Below are 24,221 nucleotides of genomic sequence, written 5' to 3'. Positions count from 1 at the left end.
AACGCAGCCACTCTCGAGCTGGATTAATTCTGCCAGAGCGTACACATTCTCCTGACCTCTCAATCACCACACCTACCGCTAAGAAGCAGCTACCACAATAACCCCGCACCAGCTGCACACATACTCTGTGCGCACACGCACCTTTTGTCTCTCTTCACCCTCTCTACTGACTCGAACCTCGGTTCCCAAGGGTGTTCAACCTACCAGCGCCTTCAGACCATACCAATGGTATATAAGGCGCTATATAAATGCAAAATACAATACAATACAGAAGAAAAGAGAATGAACCTCTACTATTATTAGTTGGAACACAAGGGGACATAGCCACTGGATAAGCGAGGGATGGTCTCGCTATGCCCTATTATCTGCCGACCATATTCGTATTGCAAGAATCCTGGGTAACTTTTGCTATAGAACTTGATGGCTATGTCACCTTTCAATGTATGGCAGTAAAAGGAGATCGGGGAAGCCTAAGGGGGGGTCTGTTAACTTGTGTCAAGTCCTCCTATAACCCTAAACTGATCTACCAAGACAGCCCTGGAGGAAATGTGTTGGCGATTCAAATAAACCCGCCGGGTGGTTGGGCAGGCTTCAATGAGGTTTTGATAATTAATGTTTATGATCCGCCGGGTGAGCAGAATACAGAACCTATTGGGGATAGATTGGATACTTTGTTGACCGCTTGGTGCACTGGGGATAATAAGTCAGCTACCATACTCTGTGGAGACTTGAATGCGAAATGTCTTGATCTGGAAGGGTGTGGGACATACAGATATGTTCAGAATATGTGTGATATGTCCTGGCCCAAGAGCAATAGCAAAGGGAGACTCTGGCTTGATATCCTTAGAGAATGGAACCTGACTATACTAAATGGTTGTGTAAGGGGGTCATACCAGGGAAAGATTCATGGTCAGTGGGGGAAAAATGTGCAGTCCTTGACTACATGGCCGTATCAGAGTGTATGCTTCCACATGTTATGCAACTAAAGATCAAGTTGAATGATTTTAGTGACCATGGTACCCTCACATTATGTATGGAGGGTGGGGGGGATAGCATTAAGGTGGACTCCTGCAGAGAGTGGGCAACTAACCAAGCGGGCAACAAGATTAGATGGACCAAAAGATCCATTGAAAAAATTATTACCATTACATTCCCTAGTGATAAGACCATTAAGCAACTAATGCGGGACAAGAGCCCAGAGGAAATTGAAAGCTGGATCACTCACCCTTCAAAGCTAACCCTACCCCGGGGATGAGCTGGAAAAGTGGTGGTATGCAAACATTCGATGCAAACATTAGAGACCAGAAACGCCTCATGCGACGAGCCTTAAGAGTAATAAGAGCACATAAAACCATCAATAGTGTGGTGGACACATTTAATCTTGAGGCATTAGAGATAAAACGCAAATATCGCAGTTGGCTAAAAAGGTACCGTCCGTCCCAAAAGAGCAGCCAATGGCAAAAGTTTGCTGAAGCCCTATGTAGCAAAAATAGCCGTAAGATTTGGCAAATACTGACACGGGCGGGGGGGGGAACAGAAGCTGAAGGTCCTGAATCCCATTTCGGGTGAAAAATGGGTTGAATATATCTCTAATAAATTCCATAGAGAGTATACGACCCACACACAAAGCAGTATAGGGGTTCTTAGCTGGCCACTCCCCCTTAGTTATAGATGCATAAAACAGACTATTTTGAATCTAAAATCTTCAAATGCCCCAGGACCAAATGGTCTGGCCAATGCGGTATTGAAGCAGGACGCACACAATTGGGCGCAGATACTACTTACATTATAGTCTAGGATCTGCAGATTCTGCCAAATTCCTTCCTCTTGGAAGAAGTCTGTATTAATACCAGTCTATAAAAAGGGGGAGAGAACCCTACCTGCCAACTATCGCCAACTCTCTATGCTGGATGTTAGTAGCAAAATCATTAACACCTTGGTCCTTAAAGAGATTGAAAATTGGGTTACGGTAAGACAGATCCTGCACTACGCACAAACCGGCTTTAGGCCAGGGGCAGGCACTATCCATAACATCAGGGTCCTAGATCAGTTGATTAATAACACCATGAGCTGTAAGGATGCCACACTCTATATTGCCTTTGTAGACTTCACCAGTGCCTTTGACCTGGTGGGGCGGGACATTTTAATACAGATGAGAAGAGATTTGCAAAGATGCTGGCATCCCGACTCCATCCACTTATGCCCTACATGGTGCATGAGGATCAGGCAGGTTTCAGATTCTGTACAATATTCTGGCTAGGATACCAAAAGAAACCGAGTGGGTGGCAAGGTCCTTGGACATGCAGAAAGCATTTGACACAGTATACTGGCCATTCCTGTTTAGGGTGCTACATAATTATGGGTTTGGCCCGAACTTTATAAGATGGGTACGACTCCTCTATAAACAACCATATGCAAGGGTGTGTGTGAACGGGGAATTATCCTCAATATTGACACTGGCAGGAGGCACCAGACAGGGATGCCCACTGTCGCCATTGCGGTTTGTACTGGTGATAGAACCCATGGCGGATCTTATGAGGGCGCGCCACGCTCGGGCTGGTATAGCTTTAGCTGGTCGCATGGATTTGATAACGCTCTACGCTGACAACATCATGATGTATGTGAGGAATCCTGAGAAATATTTACAGAGGGTATTGTCTGCAGTCCGGGAGATTGGAAAATACTTGGGTCTCCGCTTGAACAGCAGTAAATCTGAAATGTTTCTGCTAACGGATAATACAAAAGAACCTAGCAATCTGTTTGGATTGCAGTGGTCACCCCAACAGGTGAAATCTCTAGGAGTCGAGGTGGCACGATCAGCGTCTCTGGTTCGCTCCCTGAATCACGATGCATTGGCTAGACTAAAAAGATGTGCTAAACTCGAAAGATGAGGACATCTCCCTATTTCGGCTATGGGGTGAGTGGCACTAGTGAAGATGATTATTCTGCCCAAGTTATTTTAGCTCTTTAGCACTTTACCGCTATGGCTGGGCAGGTCCTTCTTCACGAAGATTACTGGAGCAAGCTCCACGTTCATCTAGAAAGGACAGGCTAGAGCCAGTTGGAGACGCCTCACATTACCATATGAGCAGGGAGGGTTGGCCGCCCCGGATTAAGAACTAGATTACCTGGCTGCCCAGGCATATTATTTTGTGCACTGGGCTGAAGACTGGCAACACACATCATATGTGGAGCTAGAAAGAGGAATGAATAGCAAGAGTGTATTTCTGCATGGAGTGGCTGCAGGGAAATGGGGAGGTGTGAACCAACTTGATGCAGTATTAATCACAGAGCAGGCATGGACAAGGCAACTTCAACACCCCAAAACCACTATAATGTATAGCCCGGTTCTAGCAATCTGGGATGCCCCATATGTGGACTCATCCAGAGATACAATCCTGGCAGCACACTGGCGTGGAGCGGGCATACTGTACCTTGGGAATCTGTATCTGGCGGGTGTATTTCTGCTCTTGGAAGATATTAAGACACAGGTGGTGGACACCCCGCTCCAAAAACTCCAATACTTCAGGTTCCGCTCTGCGATGGCCTCGGTATGGGCAGGATTCCCTCAAGAGCCGTCCTCAAACCAGAGTCTGAACTATGCAATTTCTCCTGATACAATAAAAAACCACCTCGCCCATATATAAACTGGCACTGTCAGCGAAGAGAGTGCTGACACCAGACAGTAGGAGGGGCTGGGAGAAAGATCTAGATATTACCTTTACAGATGCACACTGGCTGCAACTATGTGGGCTAACATAGCAGGAGTCTTAACAATTCCAGATACAGATTGAATTCAATTCAAAATACTGAACAGACTACACCTAACCCCAGCCCGCTTTAAGAGAATGTATGCGGCGGCTGGGGGAAGTGTCTGAGATGCTGTAGTGAAGACGCCGATATAATGCACATGCTGTGGTACTGTAGGATACTAGCTGGGTATTGGCATAGGGTATGTGACTGTGAGGCACTGGAAAAAATGGTGGACCAGCCGGTGAGATGGGAGCCTGTTTCATATTTGCTAGGCTATTTGTCAAAAATGAATCCATTGAAGAGAAAACGTATAAATATTGGTCTACTGCTGGCAAAGCGTGGTATATTGATGAAGTGGAAGAGTGCATCACCCCACCCACGTTTGAGGAATGGGTGAGGGATATGACCTGGGTAAGTGATGAGGAAGAACTGTATTCTAGCTTGTCACCCTAACAAACCGACCGAGAGATATATGGGGAGGTTTCCGTCAGTATTTGATTAATAAAGAAGATGGTGTAGCTGACAGTAATGTTACAATGTGAAAAAGTTGGCAACTTGCTGCCTAAACATGTACCATTGAAATGATAACTGGCTATATGATATGCAATGTTGTATCTCTGTGCAAAGTTAAATAAAAGTTTGCAAAAAAACATTCCTACAGTGCATTAGCACTGCTGTCTTGGCTTTGTTGTTTTACAACAAATCATTGTCTTTTGACAGGAAATGTAGATGAGACGATAAACCTGTATACATTTTATGAAGATTATTGTTAGTATAACAAGACCTTCACGCTATAAATACTGGTATACCTTAACAACCCTAGTATAAACTTACTCGCCCTCTCAATTCACCACATACTCAGCACACCATTTCTTACTGATCAAGGGTCAATTACCACTAGACAATAGGTAGTGCTGAGTGCAAATGTTGAGGGCTGTGTTAATGGGCAAACTAAAAAGCAACAGAAGGATCTATTGAATGAATAGGAAAAGAGCCACTAGCACCAATGTGGGGAGGAATGATGCAAGAAAGGGCAGGGAGTCACAAGAAAGCATGGCGCAATCCCTGGCATGGAGCAGAATGTTTTATGGAAGTTTAGGATTGCAAGTAACTCACTCAAGCAGTAGGGGGAAGATGCAGCTTTTGATGTGTGCTGAGAATTTACGTTTTGAGAATTACAGTAACTGCTCAAAGTTTTATCACTCTATTTCATATGTCAAACTACAAAAAGTGAACAACAATTAGTAAACAATGGGTGTAGCTAATTATTCAACTTGGTTTTCCTAGGTATGTCAGTGTGGCTTTTAGGCCTGGTAATTAACATCCACTCGGATCACATTCTGAGAAACCTTAGAAAACCTGGTGAGTCTGGCTACAAAATACCAAGAGGTAAGTGAGCATGCTTTTATAAGAATTTGTTGCCAAGACCTAACAAATATGCCTAGAAATTTTAAGCGATTCTATTACCACATCTGCATCCCAAGTTCTTAACTTTGGAAAACTAGTAATCTAGTGTATCATATTGAAAACCAAGCAAAAATGAGTGTTTATCTGTAAGCTGGTGTCTAAAACCCTAATTTTATCTGTAGTAGAAATGCCAGTGTGAAAAATGAGTTATGATTCCGTAGACGTTCGCATGACTACAATTAGTAGTATGATGAACTCATCCAGCATAGCTAGCTCTGCAAACTGTGATGAACCAATGGAGTCATCACGGATTCCCCGGCGGTAACCTCCTCCCATGTGGAATGGGGACGGCAGCCACTACCTGATCCTCACCTTGGGGGCGGCTCTACGAAGGAGGATAACATGGGAGGAGGCAACTACCAGGGAGATATCATGGCTTCATTGGACGACGTGCAGTTTCCCCCATTTGCCCATTAGGAAGACCCCCCCTGATACCCAATACTTTAATGGTCTATTGCCATGTGTCTGTTCCTCCCTTTTAGGGAAAATAAAGAAACCTTTTCATAACACCCTTTAGGCCAAACTCCCATCTATGACCTGAAGAATAAAAGCTCCAAGAAAACCTTTCTCAGTTCTAATTTCCCTTCATATAGAACTGATCTTTCATATGGAATCATTGAGAGAAATTCTCCAAATACTATGCATCAAGTGATATCCATGGACTCCCAATTCCCACAACCATCTAGGTCCTCACTTGACATCAATGGACTCGCATACCCACAGCCTCCTACGTACTGAGATGAGGAGAATGAAGGAATTGATGTAAAGCAGCAGGAGCCTCCAGCTCAATTAGCGTGCTAGTTTAGTGAAAGCACCTATGCGCGGGCCATTTAAAAATGGCAACCGCACCATGAGCAGGAGTTCAGGAGAAGACTTCTGATCTCCTTCAGCGGTGTATGGATGCTGAAGCACGAGCCGGTGTGGCGGAGCATTGGAGCATGCCAGCGGAGAAGAGTAACGTTTCGCGAGCGGGAAGTGCTGTGGAGACGCCGGGAGCCGCAAGAGGATTCCTGGGCGCTCGGTAGTTCGAAGAGGCAGTATTATCCTTACCGGGATCTGAAGGAAAGAAGGCATGCAGGAGCTGAGCCGCAAGAAAAGCCAGAGAGATGTAAGAGCAGCCCAGAGTGGGAAGCAAGCAGCAGTGCTTTGCCGCGTAAGCACGAACGGGACTGAAGAAGGCACACAGAGCCATTGAGTCAGTCCAAGCAAAGTAGGGACCCTGGGATGTTCCAGCGACCGCAGCAATGATAATTTGAAAGTTATAAATATACAGAGACAGAAAAGATAAGAAGATTGTTTACGAGTCAAAAGGGAACAGCGTAAACCCAAACCCCAATAACATATGAGTGCATAGACTGCAGATGTGGGGGAAAGTATTAAACGAAGATTGAAACAGATAGATATATCGAATCAAGGACGGTATATGTGTTTTTTTTTTAAATAAAAAAACTAATAAATGGAAGTCCTGGCAATTTGGGCTGCTTTCACTCTTTATTTTTCTGGTTAATTTTTAACTTGCATCATTCATTTGAAAATCTCAGGAGCACTGGTTCGATTACCAGATCCCCATAAATGCGGGGAGCTCCTCTGTGCATGGAATGCTGCGGCGGTCTGGTTCTCTCCGCCGTCCCAACAGAACATTCTGAAAAATAAAGAGTGAAAGCAGCCCAGATTGATCATCACCGCATTTGGGCTTAAGGACAGGAAGTGGATGCACCACCATCTCTGATGGATAAGACCATCTGAAAAAGACACATCTGAACTGCAGGTCCTGAGGAAGATGACGTGATCCAGCATGTCATCGAAACCGGTCCACCCCCAGATTGCACGATGCCCCTCAAGGGAATACGGGATACGTGAATTGAAGGAATATTCTCTAGTGGAGACCCCGTCTCCCTGTTTGATTGGCCTTTTTCACCATATCCATTTGGTGTAGAGAATATATAATAGCGTAAACATCAAAAATCTGAGTACCCAGTCTACAAGAAATGTTTAGGTCCCGTAACTTTGAGTCACCCAAAAAGTTTTCTTAATCATCGTTTTATGATTTTAATCCTTTGTGTTGAACCATGCGCTACCAGTTGATCCGCACTGCATGTACACACTCCTGTGGTTGGTGAATAAAGTAAAATATGGCCAATGTGCCCTAAAGAGAAAATTCCTCTAGGGAATGTCCATGTAGGACAAGCAGACCTGGTTCAACGGTTTCAGCCGTTTAAAAATACCAAAAAATACTGTAACTGTATACATTTAGATGCAGGGACAGCATTTCTCCTTCTGTCCTATTAGATAGGCGGTACATCGTCTCCATCCTAGGGATAGTGGCACTCTATGTGGATAGATGGCGCCCTCTATGTGGATGTCAGATAGTGCCCCCCCAACTCCATAGACTGCTGCGTAGACATTACGAGGCTGTCGTTACCTTGGCAATCACAGGCAGGAGTAACTCGCACAGCCCTTTGGAGCCTGTTGCTTTGGAGACCACTGCTGCAGAGTATGGGGTGTGCCCTCCCATGCAGTTTGAGTCGGCTTTAGAGGCTGAATACTGTTTTGCCCGGGAACTTGCAGCGGTTGAGTGTTAACACCCCATAAGAATCGAAGCAATCGTGACAAATAAGGTAATCGCTGTCTGCTGTCCCAGACTGTATGACGTTGCTGCGGAAAATAGTGAAACAACCAAAGCAAGAGGTGTTTTGTTGCGTCCGGGAGATAAAAACGTGGATCGGCTACCAAAAAAAAAAGCTACTCAGATGGAGACACTGGCACTTTAAGATGGCGTTTTAAGCCAAGAAAATAAAGATGTGAATAGTACATTAAGAAAAGAGGGGTGTCACTTTCTGAGTGGTCTAGGATCTGTAGCAAAGGTGATGTTATCAACTCCCAGAATAGAGAAAGTTACAGACGAAGATCATCTGAGTAGCACGCTGAATACCCATGAGGAGTCCCTCCCTATTCTTACAAATGAAATGGAAGAACCTGCTGTAATACATCGAGCATCGGATATCCGAAACCATGACCTAGAAGGCTGGCAAGCTATGCAAAACAGCCTCTGTCAAATTGGGGCAGAAGAACACCAATCACAGATAGTTGAAGATTGGGACTCTGAAGGGAATGTTACATCATCACTTGTCCCTAAGGAACAAACGATGGTGACTGAAGCCATTAAAAACCCACACACCTGAAACCTGATTGAAGTGGAGGAAAGGGCGAGAGAACATGTCTCAAATGAGAGAACGGAAGATTTGAGAAACACAATGAAGTCTAGCTCCAGTTCTAACATACCTGCTAAGCGGCACTGAAATGGTTCTTGAAATGGAGGAAAGCTCAGTCTTGCTACCAGAAGAGACACTCAAAGACCTGATGAGAGAGACTGCATTGAATAAAGCCAATCCAGTGCTAAAATTAAGTCAAGACATGGAAAGAATATCAGCGAAACAGCATATTGAAAGGAAGATGGAGACCACTTGGGGTTCAAGTCCGATCCCGGTGAAAAAAACGAGACCGGGAAATTTGCCTCCTATGGGTTCACAAAATACAACTCAAACAGGAGACCTGATTCAGAATAATTCTGAAGGAGTGTCACTGCAGAAGACAACAAAAGTAAGGAGTAGGCAAAGGAAGAGGATTCCGAGTAGTGATATGGATTCCTTAGACTCTGAAAGCTCTCCGATGACTGAAGAAAGTAGAAGTGGAAGAAGAGTAAAAAATCAGCCTGGTCGGCCAACATCGAGTAATTAAGCGCATGACGCTACAATAGCAAACCAGGATTGGGAAAAAAATCTACACTCCTCAATTATCTCAGCTCTGACAATAACGTTGGCGCCCTACCTAAAATTATGAGACCGTGAGCGATAACTACAGAGACCAATGAACACTCATTGCATTGATGAACTCAAAGATGGTCTTTGTTGAAAGCTTTATCAAACAAATACAAGAAAAGAAAGGAAGGGAGAAGGAACTAGAGGGAGTGATTCTGAAATCATTAATTGATCTACTTCAAGATGCAAAATCGGACAAAAGGATCTTCCTGGAAGGAGTGAGAGACATTGCTTCTTGGGCTAGACTCAATACGTGTGCAAAAGTGAACTCAGTGGAGCCTCAAAATAAAGGAAATTAAACCTCTAAGAGTCAAAGAATAACACATCCAGTGGTGGAGGAACATGGCACTGAAAATATGGACTCGGTTGGCCATACCCATTTACCATCTTCACCATTAAGATCAGTGTCGGGGAATGGTCAGCCAATAAATCCTGCCCAAGAACTTGCCATAGCTCCAACGAAAATAGTAGTAAGTGCAATGATCCATAGTGGAGAGATCAATTTAGCCAACCATGAAGTGCCCATGGTTCGATCTGAAAGGGGAAAGCTGATTCAGAGGAATGGATCTGCAAATCCCTTCTCCATCTGCACCCAAGGGACAAACCCCATAGAGGGTGGAAACCCAAGAGGTTCTAAGAAACAAATGCAAAAAAACAAACATTATGAAATGGGCAAAAAATAAATCATGTGGCTCACAAAGGTTTTTGAGGAAACTGAATATTGCAGAAGAATATAACATTGCACAAAAAAACCTTATGGTGGAAGGAGATCATGAAGCCAGGCCGGCACCTCAGAAACAAGGAAGTGAGCAATCAATAAGGTATAAGGACGAACCTACACCTTCTCCATAAAAACAGGGAAGAGTTGTCTTAATTAGTCAGACGAAAGCGATTAAGGTGGTGACACCTGTGCTGGAGAGAAACGCTGAAATCCCCCCCCCCCCTTTCTTACCCTGGTGAAAGAAGAGAAAGGTGAAGGCCCAGAACATTAGTAGAGGCAGAGCCTGCGCCTTATGAAGTTCTGATGGAGATTCTCCTAGAAAAGTCAAAAAAGGTGAATTGCCTATCGAAGATGGAATCAAGAAAAGAACAGTGGTCCCCTTCGCAAGAGAGAAGAAACAAAGTCCTGAATACAGAATAAAATTGAATGGGAATGGCGGAGGGCAGGAAAGGGCTTGCATAAATCTTGAAAGAATACTAAAGAATGATGATGGCCTGATAATAAATCAATCGAATTTGATGACCCTCTTGCATCATATTCCTCACCTGATGGTCATTAATACAAATGATATAAAGATCGTAAGCTTCCTAGACAAGAGAGTAAATGAAAAAGTTAATCTTATCAGCTCTACAACCCTGATAACAACTATGATGGAAGCTAGTGATGATTTCCGCACATTAGGTTTCAATTTAGCGGAACCCGATTCAGAGAGAAATCTTCGATCGGAATGGAAGATGTCATAATCTAAATATGAGAGAGTTGCGACAGAGAATGGAAGTTCTTCCATCTCCAAAGTTGAAATGCAGTTAAACAAAAACCAGAGCAATCTCCATCACCAGTGAAACAAATGAAGATGAATGATCATCTGGCACAACCAAGAAAGGAGAAATGTCCCTTCCAAAACATCAAAATAACCGTCCCGTTTAAACAATCTAAAGAGGATACAATTTAAACCGGAGCGCAAAAGTGCAATAACACAAATTTAACCAGTAGGCATACTTCCTGGAGTTGGTTAGCAATAGCTCTTTCCACTAAATCCCATGATTAGAGCCAGAAGAAGAAGAAATGTGGAAACTGGAAAATTGGGAGCTGGAACACCCGGGGCTCAGGACATCTATTTAATGAACTGCTCCAAACGCTTTTTGGACTGGACATAATCTGTCTCCAGGAAACCTGGTTAGAAAAGCCCCCCTTTTTGGATGTATATTGTGCCTAGTTAAACCCGGCTACGGGAGGCATTCGTGGAAGACCATCCTCTGGCTTACTGGTACCGTTAAAAAATGGACGTAATCTCAAGATGGTGCAAGCAAGGAATCCAAATCTATATATACAGATGATCAAGATCCAAAAATATACAGGAAATAAGATAAAGGAGGATTTACTCATCATGAATCTATATTGGAATCCGGAAGCTCAAGAAAGTGGTACATTTGTTGAGATAGCTATTGAGATGATTGATCAGAATTTGAAACATCACATAAATCTTCGGATAGTGATATGTGGAGACCTAAATTCAAACTGCCTTAAAGAGAAGGTAGACATTAATCCAAAGAGAAGTGGAAAAAGGAACTTGAAAAATTGAGGGGGTGAAGATTGGATGGAGGAAATGAAACTGAGACATGCATCTCTTAAATGGAAACATCAAGGGAGATATCCCGGTGGCTGCGACGTGGTCAAACAGGAATAGCCGTGCTACCCTTGATTATTTAATTCGTTTTAGGAAATCTCCTCCTGAGGTTATAAGTATGGCGGTGGAGAGAACGAAACAGTGACCATGACCCATATATAGTAACATTAAAGGGATCGACCTGTGGAAATCAACAAAGATGGAAATACAGAATAGAAGTAGAGAGAGAGAGGGATGAATAGACTTTGCATTTAACCACAAGACATCCCGGAAATATCGAAAGATCTAAGAGACAGACTGACACAGGAAATGAATGAAGTGGAGTATAGCCGGACACTGCTAGCATTCAGAGAATCAAGAAGGGAATACTGAAGCCTAAATTCAAGCATGTACACATCTACAATAAAGAGATAATAGCACAGAAGAATCTATTTAGGAAAGGGCTGTGAGATTTAAGCAAATCAAAGTAAAAAAATAAGAATAACTAGGAAAAGAAGGCAAAGGTATAGAAATTGGTTAAAATTTCAGAAAATCGACATTCTTCAGAGTGATGCAGAAAGCATGCTGAGGGCCCTTGCCGATTCAAATAGCAGGAACATCTGACAATTTATGAAGGAAAAAGGAGAGTCCGTAGACTCGCATCTATCAAAACCAATATCGGAGGATGCTTGGGTGGCACGCTTCAGAAAGCTATTCGAGAATCAGAATATGACATCTAAATCGACAGAGAAAGAAAAATTTAGATCAGAAAGCTGGAACATATCAAGCAAGATAGGAGATCCTGCGGCTGATAAAAAAATGCTAGCCGGTTGAAGGCCTCGTGACCAGATGGGGTTTCGAATGTGATCATGAAAGAGGCCCCCGAACAATACGCTGAATTTTGCGAAATCATATTTAATAGGATTTTTGAGAAAGGCAAAATACCTGAATCCTGGAAGTCCGCAAAAGTGGCCCCCATTTCAAGCGGTGGGACTGACCGTTGCCAACGAATTACAGGCCAATGGCCCTGCTGGATGTGGTAGGGAACATTTTTGCAATGATCATCCTAAAGCGGTTGAAAAGGTGGATTAAAGAAACAAACACCTTGGACAAACGACAGACAGCATTCGTAAAAGAATTCGGTTGCAACTTAAATCTGCTGATCGTAAACTTTCTCAAATCGCGATCTAGACCCAAAAAAGAAAAAATCTATATGGCCAGTATTGATTTGAGACAAGCATTCGATAGCATAGATCGTGAGCTACTATGGGAAAAACTCAAAACCAAAGGATGCCCGAATGACCTGTTAGAGATCATCCAAGAGCTACACAAATATACAGGTCAAACTAGACCAACAAGGGAACTTCTCACAGAAGATTGAGTCATCCATAGGGCTGAAACAAGGATGCCTCTTGATCGCAACCCTTTTTTTGATTTTTTTTTTTTAATTGAAGACGTGAAAGAGGTGCTGAAAGACAAACAACTTTTCCTCCTCAAATCAATGAAACAGAAGTTGGCAGGCTTTTATATGCGGACGACTTGGTCCTATTGGAGATGAAGAAAATTGGACTGCAAAGAAAATAGAACATTCTGCAGAAATATGTTGACAGGAACTATTTAAAAATGAATGCCGCCAAATATGAGATGGTGTTTCGAGAAGAGGGAAAAGCGGAAAGGAAAGCTGGGTGCTAGACGAGAAACATCTGTATCAGTTAAAGAATTTAAATATCTGGGTGTAATTGTAAATATTTACAAAGGAGAGAGACCATGGATAGAGAACCTGAAAAAAAGTTTGACAACTGACTACGCAAGGAAGAGCGATAGATGGAAGGTTCGGACAATTTTTGTTGCTACTCATCCTGGATTATTATAAGCAAAAAGTAACACCAGTGCTTATATATGGCGCAGAAGCTTGCTTAGGAATACGAGAAGTGTGGGACTGCCTAGAAGGCTATTTCTGGAGAAGAATTTTACAACTGCCACAATTGGTCCCTGTGGCTATGATTCGCCATTAGGCTGAACTACCCTACAGGGAAAGGTTCAATGGAACAAACTCTCATTGTTCAGAAAAACAATCTTAAAGGTGTGACCCCCCCTCAATTTAAAGTACTTAAAAGCTGGGAAAAGGGTGGAGATTAATTGGCTCTTAAACAATGGGAAAAGGACTGTGAAAACTACCTCTTAAACGTGGGTATATCTATGGAAACACTTTGTAGAAAACCAATGTTGGCCAAGAGGATAATATGGGCCAATGATTGATTGGAGAATTACAGAGTAGAAAAGAGCGGGGTCAAGAACTTCTACTCTGTCAAGAAGAAACACTGGATGGCCCCCTTTGAAACCCTACGACAGAAATTCCAAATCCCATTCACCGAACGATGCCACTTCATACAGCTGACCCATGCCTTGAAGACACATATCCCAATAGACTCCACTGTGCCTGAAAGCACGCCCATAGAACGCAACATACTCCCGGCATATATTCCCACTAAATGCACCTCCATACTATATAATGCCATGTCCTCCTTTGCCACCCCTGAACTCGAGCGTCTAAAAATTAAATGGGAGGTAGAGGTAGGCAATATAGACCCCGAAGATTGGATTCAAAGCTTAATGCACCCCTGGGAGATTGCCATTGCCTCCAGACTCCGACTGATGGAGTTGAAAATCCTGCACCGAATGTACTATCCTAGAACGATACTGTATGGATGGAAACAGGCTTTAAGCCCAAATCGCCTTAGATGTGGCGGGGAGGAGGGAACTTTTATACACATCCTGTGGGAGTGCCCCCGAGTTCAGAGCTTCTGGACTGAGTGCTGCATAGAACTATCCAGGATCTTGACCAGCAGTGTACCCCTAGATCCGCAGGTACTCCTACTAGGGAAACCTGATGAAAGTGTTGACAATAGATGGGAGAAGTTGTTCTTATCCACGGCTCTGGGACCAATGAAGCTTCATATTGCACAGAAATGGGGTGCCCCCGGCCCTCCGACACTGGACCAATGGGTGCTGATATGGACACGTGTGCAATGCTGGAACACAGAATTTACAATGCCGGAGGCTGTCCCAACAAAGCCTCCAAAGTGTGGGGGAAATGGGAAGACCGCGAGATCCTCTAACCCCGGTGCATGGGGATGGGGCCGAATAGCGCATGAAAATATTCATATGTATGATCTTTGAAACTGGAGACATGACCAAATCGGGTGTATATGGTTGGTTGGGGGGAATGTTTGTTTTGAGTATGTTGGTTAATTGTGGTGTTCTTTTAAACCAATAAAATACATTATTTAAAAAAAAAGAACCATTGGACATCTAAATGTGACCAGAAGATACCTAAAGAGATTTCCCAATAACAAGCTGCTGAATATATTGATGAGGTTTAGACTGAACCTATTGCATAACCAAACGACACTCTGGAGATAAGATGAACAAGAATCAGTCAAATGTCGATTATGTGGTACCAAGAGTGAAACATTAAAACATCTAAGCCTATTCTGTCCCAGGCTTAGGGACTTCAGATCAATTCAGCAGAACTAGATGCTGAAAAATAGTGGGAATTGATGTATGGAGCAGAAGATCAAAGAGTCAATTATGCCACAGTGAACTTCTTAGATGCCACTTTGAAAAAATGGAAACAGAATCATTGAGACTAAAAGGAAAAGACAAAATTAAGAGAATGAAGAAGAGTTGTAGTAGAGAAAGGAAGGAAATGCTAAAATGGGAAAGTTAAAAGGGAATGATATGTTTTTTAGTGGGCGAGGTGGGAGGGAGGGAGATTTGATGAGAAATGTGAAAAGTTTGTAACAAACTAAATGCACATAATAAAAAATAAGTGATGAAAGAGAGTGATAGGAATAGGGATTTATGCCCATGTAACCTCATGGAGGATATGGTAGGGAAGGAATAGTTGTGTTAACTTACTTTTGCTCGGTTGCAGTGCTTGATTTTCAGTTTCAGGGACCTGCCAGCTGAACAGCCTTGGGATGAAATGAAGAGGACTTCTGTAGAGCCGGTAACCTCAGGAAGTCTCTAAGGAGAGAAGAATACTCATTGCAAGGGGAGTCACCACAATCAAATGGCAGCAGGTGTTCTTCAATGGGCGAACAAATGAGCAGGCACAGCACAGCTTTCATTGATAAGAAGGCTGAAATTGCAGGAGCAGCCATCCTGTTGAACAAGCTGCAGATCTTCCAATTTCCAAAGTTGCACTCGGAGCAGCAACAGCAACAGCTGCAGCGACGTAGCCAAAGCGAGAGCAGTTCACTCCACTGGTTGTTTCAGGGACAATTTGAAGGCCTGGATCATTGAGCAGTGGTCAAGACTGGTGTTCCCACTGGTCTATGGATGGAAGCACTAAAGACAGTTTTCTTGTGAATAAGGCAGAGGAGCAGTGATTCACCAGGACTGCGCTTGACTTGATGCTGGTCAGCTGCAAAGGTTAACCTCCGGTCGTCAGCAACTGCACTAATTCTTGGGGGTCTTGGCTCCAGCGTTGATCTATGGAATGGCTGCAAGAAGTCCTCCTTTTATCCAAGGTTAAGAAAGGAAGCTCGCCCAAGTCCCCCAATGATAAAAATATGTACCATTCCGACTGGCAGTGGCAGGGGGAGCACCGAAGTGATGATACTACGGGGGCAGGGTGAGGCCACAGAGGGGTCGGAGATTACAATACAGCGGACCCTACTACTGAATCTCCTGGCTAAGGCCAATGACTTGAAACCACCCTGAAATATTCGATAAAAGGGGGGAGTGGAATGATGAACACGGGGAGAAGTAATGGACTTAGGACCCAGCAGCGATACCACCCGGGTAGGGCTGGTGGATCGGAGAGGCCGACACCCGCAAACCGAGGAAGGAATCGAAGGATATCCAGCCATATGAAACAGGACATACGAACAATGGGGGTGGGGGGAGGGAGAGGGTTACTAATTTTGAAATATGTTGTCTGTAATGCTGAAAATGAAAATGGAAAAACACAGTAGGAAAATCTCTGCTGCCATTAGCCCATCCTAGACATATTGCATTTGTAACCCAAAAGTTACAAAAGAAAGAGTTAAAAGGATACAAAGTATCCTAACAGCACCCAACTTTAGGGATATGTGTTCAGTTGTAAAAATAAAATGGCCTTTTAGTACTGATAAGTCTTATGGACTGATCGGTTTCCCTTTAGAAAGGACCACAAAGCAAGGAAAGTAAATGAGAAGGCCTTAACTTACCTCCAAAAACTCTGGCCAGGAGTTAAAACGATGCAAAAAGAAAGGCTGTCCCATAGAAGTCTATGGGAGGAAAGCTGCAAAAAGAAAACCTTTTTAAACCGCTTGCAAAATTCTGCTAGCAAAGCACAAATTTGCCAGTCTGTGTCCTGTGGGATCTGTTTCTGTGGTTGCTACTCCCACATCTCCCTACAGCTCTACATGCAGAAACAACCTGCAACAAAAGTGCCATGCTGACAGTGAGGCCATTGTTACAAGTCCCTTCCAAGGTTGCAGGTGATGGCGAGGTAAATTGGGGAATCCTCCCCATTCTGTTCTGTCCTGTACTGTACTGATGGCATTACCTAGCTTCTTTGGAGACCCCATCCCACGTGCCTAGAGCAAGGAAGGGCACTTGGTCAAACACCCCAAATCTTTCAGAATGATTCTTCACTAATACGTATTGGGTGGCTTAAGAAAATAAGTGTGCTGGCTACAAACCATGGCCATCCTTGTCGATGTACATTTTAGGATGCACATTATTTTCATTGTACCCTATCATGTGTCTGACCAGTCTAAAAATGTCTGTGAACGTTTCTGGAGTAGAGGCTATCATTGGTCCACGCCCCCTCATCTCCTACAAGCCTCCTTCCTTGACCAAGCTTGCAAAGTGTATATATATTTTTTTAACATAGGTTGTTGGATGAACCTTTTTATTGAGCACTCCTAACAAAAATACAAACCAAATGATACCCAATTTTTTTTTTGATTGTTAACAAAACTTGCACAAAGAAAGAACATTGATATTTGCACATTTCCCAATCTTAATTCATTATCTGAAAATGAATACAACACAAATAAAATAGTTGCCAATATTAATGATATCTGGGTACCGCCTAAAATGCTGGCCCATAAAGCAGCATTCGAAGGTCTGATAAAATCATGTACAACATTATTCAAACCACGCCTTAGTGTTCGACTTCTCACACCCTGTATTATAATATCTTTTGTCTTGCCCCTTCTTGGGTTCTCTTGGCTCTTGTCCTGGCTTGGGTATCTCTTGGTTTTCCCCCCTGGATTGGGGTAATCTCTCTCGTCCTGGGCTGTTGAACTCAACCACTCACCCCAACTTCGGGTTCTTCAGTTCTCATTCCAAGTTGTGGTTTAACATCTCTTCCCCTTCCTTGCGCAGTTATGTTTTCCTCCCCGTCTTGGCGTTTGCTTTCCAATGTGCCACCTTGAGTTACTTACTGTTCTTCTCTCCCCTGCTTGGGGTATAGCATTTCTCACCCGGTCTATGGGCGTCTGGGCTCCACCCCTGTTTGGGGTATGCGCTTTCTCTCTCTCTCTCTCTCTCTCTCTCTCTCTGCATCTTAGTGCTTTGGCCTTTCTATTCTTACCCCAGCGTGGGATTTCTTCTCCCTCACACCGTTTTAGGGCTGCTAGATTTTCACCTGTTTTTTTTTTTCTGTCTCATCACAGCGTGTGGCTTCTTCTCCGTTTCCCCGGCTTGGTCGATCCTTTTCGCCCTCCATCCGGTTCCCTGGAACGGAGTACATTGGTTGCTGCAGTGTTTTGGAGGCGGTCGCTTGGACTTTCGCGGAAACCGCAGCTTTGTTTCCTTGTTGGTTTTCCGCATCTGTTCATTGGTTTGGCACATCATGATGGTGATCAGTGGATCCTCTGCATCGTCAGTTGCAGGCGCCAGTGAACCACTTCTGGTGTGGTCGGGTTCTCCCTTCATGCTCGCATCGAGTCCAGCGGACTGGAAACCGTGTAGGGCTGGGTTGCACAGCTAGTTTTCTCTGAGGGACGAATGTACCTTCGAAGCTGCATACCATGGGCCGGACTACAAATGTGCTGCGTGGAGAGGTTGAGGGGTCCTCACATGACATGAGCAAGGAAAATTAAACCAAAAAAGCTTCCTGGTTATGAAGGTGGGGCCCTCATAGAGGACATATTGAGACTACGAAGAACAGAACTAGCAGTAATGAAGATTAACGGTAAGTAACCCCCCCCTTCCCCAACTTACCAGTGTTAGGTTATGGCCAGTAGATAAACACTTCATTTACAAGTACGCAGGGCTGCAATACCATTGAGTAGCGTATATTTCACCCTAATGGAACAGTGGGCCTCATTACAAGTCAGCCGGTCCGGAAACAGTGGTGGTAAATCCGCTGCCACCGTTGTTTCCGGACCAGCTGATTCCGAGTCCTGCAGGCGGGAGGTGTCACTCCTGCCAGGTCTGACCTGGCGGAAGTCACACCACCCGCCTGCAAGTGGACATGGAAACACCGGCTCTGTCATAGACTGAACCGGTGTTTCCATGGTCCCCATCCCCATTGAGTCCTATGGGACTCCATGGGAATGGGGCTTTCCAGAATTCCGTCTCCAGAATAACCGGGTAACCGGAGTTGTAATGCCCTGGTGATTCTGGCAATCAGAGGCGGAATGGAATTACCAGTCCGACGGCAGCCTGCCGTTTTTTCCGGCACGGCGACCGCCGGACTCGTAATGAGGCCCAGTGTTTCCATGTTTTTACCGTCTTCAGCTGCAGTTCAATGATGCATTCACAGGCACTCTCTCTCCCCATTTCTATTTCTCTCCTTGTCTTCTCATCCCTTTCCTCTGTTACTATTTATTTCTCTCCCATCTTTCTGTTCTCCCCATGTTACTATTTGTCTTTTTCTGTCTTTCCGTGTCTTCCTGTCTTTCTCTCTGTTAATCTATCCCTTTCTCTCCTCTTCCTCCCTCTCCCTGTTGCTATTTCTCTCTCCACTCTTCCTCTTTCTTTCTCTCCCTTCCTATGTTACTCTTTCTCTCTCTGTCCATCCCTCCTTCTCTTCTTTCTACCACTCGTTCACTCTCAAGTCTTTCTTCACTTCCACCTACCCCTCGCGCTCCTAAACTCTCCCTATCTCGGTCCTTTTCTCTCTTTCTCTCTTTCTCTCTGGGAGAATTTTGCTTGAAGTTCCCGAGATGCTGCTCTGCACCTCCTATAAGCAACACTCCATGAGCTTGCTCCCACCTACCTCTGGGTGCCACAGTGAGCCGGCAAAGCCTCTTCATATGCTCTATGGTACATCCTGCCCTCAATCAATTGGCCAAAAACCTTATTTGCATTATGGGGTATTTTTGAAGGAATGTATCAGTATGAAGAATTCATTTAGTACTGCCCGCCCCACGATCACTGGGGTTCATACACCCCCCATTTCATTTCAGATATTCTAGCCCAGTCCTGGTTTTCTTAGTTCATTCCGGCACTTGCATTCCTGGATTTCTTGGTTGGTTCAAAATCCAAGACCACAATTCAAAAACAGTACCGGACCAGCATCTGCTGAGTGCTAAGGGACTTGTTGACATGTATGGAGGTCACACTTTCATTTCTTTCGTAATTAAATGAACAGCAAAGAGATTGAGAAAGCCTTATTCTACAGCTTGGTTTAATGTCCCATCTGATGATTTTTACAGCGAGTATAAATCCCTGATCATCTTTTTAAATCTGCTTCTGTTCCTGGCACTCCCAGAAGACCCATTGTGGGCATCTGTCATAAAACACTGCAGAGTCGCTTGCCATGGTTCCCTCTTTTTTGTCATTTTAACAAATTCTCACTGATCACAATCCCCTCTGGAGCATGCTCACGCAAATTAACTTAAAAATAACACTGTGGCGTAAATATGAAATTTAGTTTGCTCCACCTGTTCCGTTGCTAATCAAGTGTTGAATCAGAAAGCTTTTGTCACTATGCAAGTGTGGTGCCATTGACTGGGCATAAAATTGAAGTCACTTTGCATTCCCATGGGCAATGACATGCAGCTTAATTCCTCTTGCAGGAACGTGGAAAAATAAACAGGAAAAATGCTAAAATATGCAAGGTTGGGAAGAAAGGCGGTCAAGGTGCTGGTAAAATATGCATTACAAATTACTGTCTCCGCTGCTGGCCCTCTAGCAAGCAATGGTCCAGGGCAAAATGTGTATTTACTTAATGTAATGAAATGAGGCCGACTGCTTGAAATGGGCCGCATCTCATTACAAAAGTAAACATCCTGGTGGGCCACCATCACGGGGTGGAGGGCTGCATTTGGCCCATGGGCCGGATGTTGTGCACCCCAGGTGTAGGGTGTAGGAGGGAGAGCAGCATTAGGCAGGGTCCCAGAGTCCCTTAGTTCTGCACAGCATCTGCAAGGAGGGGTCTCTAGACTTGACCCTCCAGTGGGACGTCTCCTACTGCTACTCAGTCCACAGGAGTCCATGCTTCATCTGTGGAATTCCTCTTTGGTCTCCTTACCCTTTGGTATCAACCCCAGTCTTTTTATGGTTTACGATGAAAGATTCCGAAAACCACCTGTCCCCCCAGCCATTTCTAAAGTATCATACATACAGCTTGGTCCATTCCCATATAGCCGACTAACAAATGGAAGGAGGATGCCCAAAATCCCTCTATGGGGATTCCTTGTCCACTAAAGGGGTGTTCAGCTTAACAAGCTCGCCTACCTAGTCCCATAGGATGTGGCTTCCAATTGGGGCATGGGTGATGAATTCCCTGTTTTTGTCACGGGCCAGCCTTGAGGTCTAATGAGACTTTCCAAATAGCCTAAATGTCTAATAAGACTTACTGCACAAATAAATATAAAACCTAATGCCTATCTAATCATGTATATGGGGACGCAAGTTGGAAGGCCCGAAACGAGACTCAATAATGTACAATTCTAGACACATACACCAGTGCAGGTACAACCTTAACCGTATTATATTTTAATATCGGGCTAAAAGAAAATCTGACATATGTCTTGTTTATTGGGGCATCAGTGAAGAGAAAAACAAAAGAGAAGAGAGCGTAGCCCCGGGTAAAGCCGACGAGGCTACGAAAGACTGAAGGACCCGAAGGAGAATAGACCGATACAAGGTGTAACGAAGATGAACGCTATCTAGATTATAGGAGCCTGAGAGTGCAACTACCCTATGAAAAGGGGCTTAACACCAATACCAACAGTTGAAACTACCAAGGTTAGAAGCGCATGAGCAATCCGACTGTGCTAACTCCCTATGAAAGGGGGAGTCGGAATAAGTTGGAATAAGACCAATATTGTGAGAAGCCGCTGGAAAAGCTATCCAGGTTATGGGAGCATGGGAAACCCGAGGAATAAAAAAAAAACAATGAAAAGGGAACCAGCAGTGGTATCAACACTGAATAACGGCTGGAAAGCTATCAAGGTTACGGGAGCCTGAGAGACCTGCATGTGTAAATACCCTATGAAAGGGGAAATGATCATACGAATATTGTGAATAAGAGTTGGGAAAGCTGTCTTTGTTACGGTAACTTGAGAAACCCGAACGTACAAATACCCTAAGAAAGGGGGATTAAGAAGGAAAGAAGGCCACTTTGAATCAAGGCTGAACAAGAAACGGCAAGTACACAACTTTGATAAAATAGGGTGAACAGTCACCCTATCTGAATTAACTTGGATACAAGAGAATAACATATGAGGATCAGGGAATCGTGGGGAGAACCCAACACTTTGAAGGAGAAAGTGTTTTGTTTTGTTGTTTTCCCATAGGAATGGAGATGTTAAAGCAAGAGACAGTTTTCTTTGATACCAGAAGAAAAGGAAACCCTAACCTGATACAAAGATGGGGAAGAATATCCTGGTTTGTTTTAAAGAAACCTTTGAAACCCAAGGACACTAAATAGATATTGTGCCAGGGGGACACCTGGTTAAGGCTATTGAACAAAGCCTTAGACTTCCTTTTTTTAGTTGGTTGTTTTTCCTGAAGTGGGAGGGCCAGTTGGTCAGATGGGATTCGGACTGGAGAACTTTAATTTGGACTAAAGCCCACTTTAGCTTTTTGTTTTGTTAGGTAGGGAACTTGCCTCATAACAATAGAGCTAGTTAGGCATTTTGATATTTATTTGAATGAAATCTCTTGAGAATGACTTCTAATCATCGTCCTGCTCCTCCTGGTTCTCCACACTCCTCAATGCTTCTAAACGTCTTTGAAGACCTATAAGGATGTGGTCTAGTAACACTTGGCCCTCCCTGTAGAATAGCCACTGAATTTTTTTTATCCCAGATAGGGCAGAAATGCTCTCGTCTCTCCCAACGTTTCGCCCAGGTTAGAAATGTAAATGTTAAAAAGGGCAGGGGCAAGAACACAACTCTGCTGATGGCCATTATGAGTTGGAACAATGCCAGACACTATGACACAGATGCAAAGAAGTATGTGAATGCTGGGCTATCAAAGGGGCCAAACAAGTTGGGGCTACATAGTTATAGAGCCTCCACTGTTGCCTAGCTCTATTGACCCTGTCAAATCCAGCGGACCGGTCAACAAAGGCAGTGTAAAGAGGCTTATGTTTAGACCAGGCCACCTCTTCAAATAATTTAAATTCTATGCCATTCAGAGATGTGCCAAGCCTTTTTCTGAAGACGGGTTGTAATTAATCTATTAATGTACAGACCATGAATCCACATATTAAAGAATTAATAATGTCCCCATACCATCTAGTAGATGGGTCTGTTATTACTGGGGGTTCTCTCAGTTCCCCTTTTTAAAACTTTGAATAGTGTGCAATCTTTTCTGTGGTATTGGTAGTTTTCCCAGTTGTAGAATTCCTTTAAATCCGCTACTAAAAATATTGACCCCTAAATTTGGAGCTGCTTTAACCGTAAAATTCCAGTTGCTCAGGAGGTGATCAACCTATCTATACAGGTTAGAATAGATTCATGATTAAAATCTACAGTCCTCCTCCCATTTAATAATGCAATGGCTTAAACCTCCTCAGTTGGGGGGTTAAGATACACTTTAGCATACATTTGCATCTAGTATACTTTTGATATGGGATTTAATTGAATTGAAACTTGGAATTTCAAGATCTCATTTACCAGGCTACAAAAATCCTCTATACGCCTCAGGGGTAATGAAGTTAGCATTATCGAACTATCCTTTTACCAGAGTGTACATTCATGTCCCTTTATCCAATTTTGATATCTGTTCCTAAGAATATTATGTTGGACCCTATTTCCTGAATTCTTGTTTTTACTTCAAACCCAAAAGGAGTTTCCCAATTCTTGCTTCTTCAGTGGCACTTTGAAGCGTTCGACACAGAGAACAGGCGGAGACGGTGAGTACAAAAGGAAAGCTTGTACTTTACGCTTAAGTTACAGGTTAGGATATAGACAGGTATGCATCCAAGCTCTAGTCTGATGCTGAAGTTTCGCCAACCGTCCCTCTTGGAATCCTCACACACCCGTACTCCACACTGCATCAGGCATTCCACAAGCGGCACCCAACAGACAACATGCATATTCAGTTCACCTCACAAAGGGCTATCTCCCTCCCCAACCTCAATCCTCCGTCAGCGGAGCTGAGGGCTGGGACAATAGCTTTAGAATACTTGCATACCCAGCACCTCCAGCCACCCGCCTACGTCGTCATTCGCCTGCAGACAGTGGGACCACACAGAGCTCCCTACTGATAAACAACCACTTCAGAACTCCACATGGAGACTCGGACCCCAAGTGACATAGTGCGACAGTTCACTAACCTCACAAAACTCAGCTCTACTGGCACAAAACCCATGTGCTTCACTCGTCCTGTGCAGCAACCTACTTCCACAGGGGCACTCTGCTTCTGCTCACTGCTGGTCACTGAGTGCCAGATA

At 43.9% G+C, this 24,221-nt stretch overlaps 1 protein-coding gene across 2 annotated transcripts in view; it reads left to right on the top strand.

Annotated features, from left to right (window-relative positions):
* The window catches only part of SRD5A1 (steroid 5 alpha-reductase 1), a 320,043-nt gene that overhangs the window by 106,087 nt on the left and 189,735 nt on the right, over nt 1-24,221 (top strand). The window contains exon 3 of one of the 2 annotated variants that reach the window (XM_069613721.1): nt 5,041-5,142. In XM_069613721.1, the coding sequence (XP_069469822.1) occupies nt 5,041-5,142 (102 nt within the window). The remainder of the gene's footprint in view (nt 1-5,040; nt 5,143-24,221) is intronic. The other variant, XM_069613722.1, reaches the window with a different exon arrangement.

This window comes from Ambystoma mexicanum, chromosome 5p, assembly GCF_040938575.1.
Source record: "Ambystoma mexicanum isolate Mex_15411 chromosome 5p, UKY_AmexF1_1, whole genome shotgun sequence".
Lineage (NCBI taxonomy): Eukaryota > Metazoa > Chordata > Amphibia > Caudata > Ambystomatidae > Ambystoma > Ambystoma mexicanum.
This window is presented reverse-complemented; position numbering and strand designations above follow the sequence as displayed.